At 43.4% G+C, this 5,667-nt stretch overlaps 1 protein-coding gene across 1 annotated transcript in view; it reads left to right on the top strand.

The window, feature by feature from the left end:
- Nucleotides 1-5,667, top strand: part of RRAGD (Ras-related GTP binding D) — a 52,206-nt gene that overhangs the window by 27,783 nt on the left and 18,756 nt on the right. Inside the window, exon 2 of the mRNA XM_011984429.1 lies at nucleotides 930-1,225. Within this exon, the coding sequence (XP_011839819.1) occupies nucleotides 930-1,225 (296 nt within the window). The remainder of the gene's footprint in view (nucleotides 1-929; nucleotides 1,226-5,667) is intronic.

Below are 5,667 nucleotides of genomic sequence, written 5' to 3' on the forward strand. Positions count from 1 at the left end.
TATATATATATATATATATATCACATCATAACATTTACAGTTTTAACCATTTTTGGTGGTAAGGGGCGCATAACAATGTGAATGTTATGCACCCCTCACCACCATCTATCTCCAGAATGTTCTTATATTCCCCCACCTGAAGCTACATACCCATTAAACATAGAACTCCCCATTCCTCTTTTCCCCCAGCCCTGAAAACATTCTGTGTCTATGAACTTGGCTTCTCTAGAAACCTCATAGGAGGAGAATTTGAATTGCTAATTTTAATCAATTTTAATTTAAATAGCTGTATTAGGCTAGTAGCTACCTTACTGGATGGGGGCCCCGAACCAGCGTGGGCCTGAGAGATGTCTGCCTCTCACAGACTTTGCATCGGCTGTGTAACACAGTCCAAACCTGCGACATCTAGTCCAAGGCCCACTTTCCAGGCCTCCGTGGCTTGGGAGAGTACTAGCCAGAGGAGGGTGACTGAGAGAGGCATAACTCACGTCACCAAGCATCTCTTTAGTGATGACTTCTCAGAGAACAATATGGCTCCTGAATGCTCAGACCTGGATTCTTTCCACAGACAGTCTGCTCCGGGAAATAAATCTCTCTTCGCGCTGCTGAGTCCCTGCTTGTGATGTGGCATTATGTTGGTGTCTGGCCCCTGGGACGGTGTGAGAAGTGGCGAGACTGCATTGTTGAGTGTTTTGCACTTAGCAAAAGCTGTCCCTTTTGCCTGGTGGGAAGTATAGACCAGTGGTTAAGTGTTCAGGCTCTGAAGTCAGCAAGACTTGGGGTTTAAGTGGAGGGATGCCGTTAGCACTCTCTTTGGAAGAGTGGCATCATCTGTGAATCATAAATCACATTTGAGGTGGAAGTGAAACTCCTCTAATTAACCGCTGTGAAAGCGTCTCACCTTCATTCTCATTTTGTGGTTTCTCCAGTTCTGGACTTCAGCGACCCCTTCAGCACTGAGGTGAAGCCGAGAATCCTGCTCATGGGCCTGAGGAGAAGCGGCAAGTCATCTATTCAGAAAGTTGTCTTTCACAAAATGTCTCCCAACGAAACACTGTTCTTGGAGAGCACTAACAAGATATGCCGGGAAGATGTTTCCAACAGCTCCTTTGTCAATTTTCAGATTTGGGACTTCCCAGGACAGATTGACTTTTTTGACCCTACATTTGACTATGAGATGATCTTCCGGGGAACAGGAGCACTGATATTTGTCATTGACTCACAGGTAAAGCTCAGAGTCTCAGGGGTATGATGGCCTGGCCGGTCCCCTCCACCCCATGCCATGTTTTTGGTTTGGTTTTTAAACTCTGGAATAGACCTTTCTACCAAACAAGTGTTTTTTGGTCAGGGCTCTCAGACTTTTTCAAAGATAAAACGCTCCATCCATGACCAACAATCAACCCATTGAGCATTAGGTAACAATTGACACTTCAGCAAATCATAGACCTAGGAAACCTCACTGATGGAGGGGCCCATTCAGGCCAAATATGTCATCCCCACTCTGGTACCCTTGGTCAACATCTACAAAAGATCACAGGTTCTCTGCAACAAAAACATGTATATCAATTTACATTTTCAACTGCTTATTATTTCCTATGAAGATAAAGTTCTAGGGGTGAACATTTTTCTTCTGAAACAAATTATTATAATTATTGCTTAAGACAATATAATTATATTATGTATTTTATAGATGATTATTAAATATAAAAAGTAAAATTTGAGATAAATATCCCTCTTAAGAAGATGGATGTTTGATATTTTTTCCACTTCATGTATCCATGCTTGAATAAGACAATATTTGGCATCAGTTCTATTTTTGTTTTTTGTTTATATAGTTATAAGCACTGAGAAACTTTGTTCACATAAGTAAGTAGGTGGATATGAGGTGAGTTTTATTCTAGCATTTGTCTAGCTATTCAGATTCCTTCCAAGTTATATCCCCTAAATCACCCAGTTTTCTATTGTGAAAAATTACTTTTAGTAGTTTATCAACAGGCTTCCGGAGTAGGTTCTCCTTTCACTTTTTTGGAAGCAAAGAATTGGGAACCCGTTCCTATGCTTTGAAGAGCCCCATTCCCAGTCGCGAGTCATCCCTGTAGCAGGTTCTTTTCCAGTATTCCTCATTGGCTCCTTGGCACCCTGGGTTTTTTATATCCTGGGGCTTTTCTGCTGGAGTTGGTGTAAAGGGGAGGTAAAGGGAGACAGTAGGACCACAGGTGCGTGTCAGGCAGATACATTTTAGGAAGGGGATGTGCAGCAGGATGGGGCATTGGTACCTTCCAAACTATCCATGTCTGGGCTCTTAGAAAATGCCCATGACCCGTGGCCCAGCCTGAAGGCTCCCCAAGGGCTCCCTTTTGCAGCTGGGGGGAAATAAATGGCATCAGCCTTTCTCTGCATGCACTGAACCAACTCTGAGGTTCAGGTTGTACCCTTTCCCTGGAACTGTGGACCCACAGTGAGACAGGTTGGCCAGCTGCGGGTGTGCATTGCCCCACTAAGCACACCCGGCCCTTCTAGGAGCACCAGAGCTGTTAGGGCTGAAGTGTTACAAAGATTATTCCTGATAATACTATTCTGAGCCCATGCTCGAGAACCATCTTCTGAATAGACTCCCCATGCCTGAGAGGATCGTAAGTTCATTCAGCAACTAGGTGCCTGTTTAATATTAATAACAAAATTTTCAACTAAGCCTCTCAGTTCCAAGTGGCTGCATTTGTGTACATGTATGGCTGTGGGAGCATGGCCAATGGTTAGAGGGGTTCTTTCTTTCCTTTTTGGTAGGGGTGTGGCGGAGGGAGACTTCAAATCCAATGCCTGATCTTTGATCAGCAGTTTCCTCTCTTCCCATGGGTCTACCCAGAAACACGTGTGTTACCTGCACCACATCCAGGGCCTGCTGTCAGCAGGTGCTTTTCTGACTGTCCCACTTGTACTGACCTGTTTTCTGGCCCATCTGTGGTCTTGGCAGTATCCCCTGCCTTACTGTCTCAGGTCTGCCAGCACCATAAATTAGGGAGCTTGGAGCTCGAGGGGAGTGGATGGGGTGTGTGCATGCTGCTGTAGGGAAGGGGAGGCTCTAGGAATGTCATGCTTATCTCTCTCTTCTAAGCTCCATTTTTCTCCCTAAGTCACGCAGCAGCTGTTTCTGTAGTTGTTGAACTGGGTAGCTGTAGTAGGCCTACCCATGGGTGAGTAGATTTCCAACCAGATGACTCATCATTACAAGACAATGGGTTAGTAAGTACTTGCTTAACTACAATGTTGTGCTTACATAGCAATTTGCATTTATGGGAATTTAAATGTACAGTGTAATCTCTTTTAGGTGTTTCTAATATGGTTATAATATGGGTAAAATAGGTACATCTATTTTTAAATTGAAGGCAGACCTTCAATTTAGGTTGGTAAATGTGTTTTTTATTTTAATTGTGTTTCTTTAGTTTTTCTTTTTTCTTTTTTTCTTCCGCAGACGAGGTCTCACTATGTTGCCCAGGCTGGAGCACAGTGGTTATTCACAAGTGTGATTATAACCCACTACAGCCTCAAACTCCTGGGCTCCAGTGATCCTCCTATTTCAACCTCCCAGGTAGCTGGGACTACAGATGCATGCTACTATGCTTGGCTCTTCTCTTGAGTGTTTTTTGTGGGGCAGAGAAAGATATAGGAATGTTTGAGAAGTTCATTTTTTAAGGTTATACTTTTTTTTTTTTTTTTTTTGAGACGGAGTCTCGCTCTGTTGCCCAGGCTGGAGTGCAGTGGCGTAATCTCAGCTCACTGCAAGCTCTGCCTCCCGGGTTCTTGCCATTTTCCTGCCTCAGCCTCCAGATTAGCTGGGACTACAGGCACCTGCCACCATGCCTGGCCAATTTTTTGATTTTTAGTAGAGATGAGGATTCACCGTGTTAGCCAGAATGGTCTCAATCTCCTGACCTTGTGATCCACCCACCTCGGCTTCCGAAAGTGTTGGGATTACAGGTGTGAGCCACTGCGCCTGGCCTAAAGTTATACTTTTTAAAAAGAGGAGGCTGGGCACAGTGGCTCATGTCTATAATCTGAACACTTTGGGAGGCCAAGGTGGGAGGACCACTTAGGCCCAGAAGTTTGAGGCTGCAGTGAGCTATGATTGTGCCACTGCACTCCAGTCTGGGTGACAGAGCAAGACCCTGTCTCAGAAAGAGAAAAAAAAACACACATAAAAATAAAGAGTAGGAAAAGTATTGTTGAATGCTGTAATTTATTTAAAATAAGGAATAATTAAATAAGCAGTTTCAAAACCTAGTATACTTTTCTATTGGAAGCAGTGTGTAAAAATCATGTTTGCAGGAACTTTTATTGGATGTGATTAGAAGCACTGACAGGAAAATCAAAACTTTAGGGAAGTGTCTCCACAGCACTTGAGTGTCCTTTCCTTTCTTTCTTTCTTTCTTTCTTTTTTTTTTTTTGGATGAAGTCTCACTCTGTCACCAGGCTGGAGTGCAGTGGCACGATCTCGGCTCACTGCAACCTCCGCTAACTAGGTTCAAGTGATTCTCCTGCCTCAGCCTCCTGAGTAGCCACCATACCCAGCTAAGTTTTATATTTTTAGTAGAGACAGGGTTTCACAGTGTTGGCCAGGATGGTCTCATTCTCTTCACCTTATGATCCACCTGCCCAGCCTCCCAAAGTGCTGGGATTACAGGCATGAGCCACCACACCCAGCCCCTTTCCTTTATTTCTAAGCAGTGCTATTTTGGTCTCACACCTCATATTTTTATTTTTTTGTTCATGAATTCCTTACAGTCACAGGATTGCCAGATAAATATATCCCCAAGGAGAAAATGTGTCCTCAGAGAATGTCATGAAATAAAAAAGAATGAAAGCAAGAGTGGTTCCCGTGATCTGTGGTGACACCCCAGCCCTGCTCCCCAGCCTGCAGAATGCACCATATCTCCTGAAGCCCTCGCACATGTGCTTGTGGATCCAAAAGAGAGTTTCTTCTTGACCTGTGCTGGTGTTTGTGACCTGCCCATAATCCCCAGATCTAATTTCAGAGTAGAAACTGTGCAGTGTATTTCACATCAATGTTTATTTGTCATAGAAAGTAATACACAATGGGAAAAATCACCTGCAATCCCTCTGTTCTAACCAACCAAGTATTTTCTTCTTTTTAGTCCTTGTAGCTACATGCTTCTTTATCAGTTAGTTGGTAATGAGACCATTTTATATGCTTGGCAGGGAGGTTAGAGTAGCAATTTCCAATCTTTGGAGATGTGATGCTCTCTTGACATTGGGTAGTTTTGCTCACAGACATGTTCCCTTAACTCCCGTCCTCAGTTAAAGACAGCAGTAACACTTTTCTTGAGGTGTAATTTACATGCAATAAAATGCACTCATTTTAAGCGTACAGTTCCACAGGTTTGACAAATGTGTACACCATGTAACCACCTCTCCTTCAAGATATAGAATATTTCCACCACCCCAAAGCTTCCCTTGTGCCCTTTCTCAGGTGGTGCCCCGAAACGCTGAGCCCCAGGCAACCACTGAAGTGCTGTCACTTTAGTTTGCTTCTTCTAGAATTTCATCTATGTGGAACCATACAGTAATACCTTTAGTTTTTAATGCTTAATCTGGTGACCCAGCATCCGACATTTGCTTTTCATTTTATTTAATTTTTTTTTTTTTTTTTTT

The sequence above is a fragment of the Mandrillus leucophaeus genome, unplaced genomic scaffold (assembly GCF_000951045.1).
Source record: "Mandrillus leucophaeus isolate KB7577 unplaced genomic scaffold, Mleu.le_1.0 Scaffold268, whole genome shotgun sequence".
In the NCBI taxonomy this organism is placed as follows: domain Eukaryota; kingdom Metazoa; phylum Chordata; class Mammalia; order Primates; family Cercopithecidae; genus Mandrillus; species Mandrillus leucophaeus.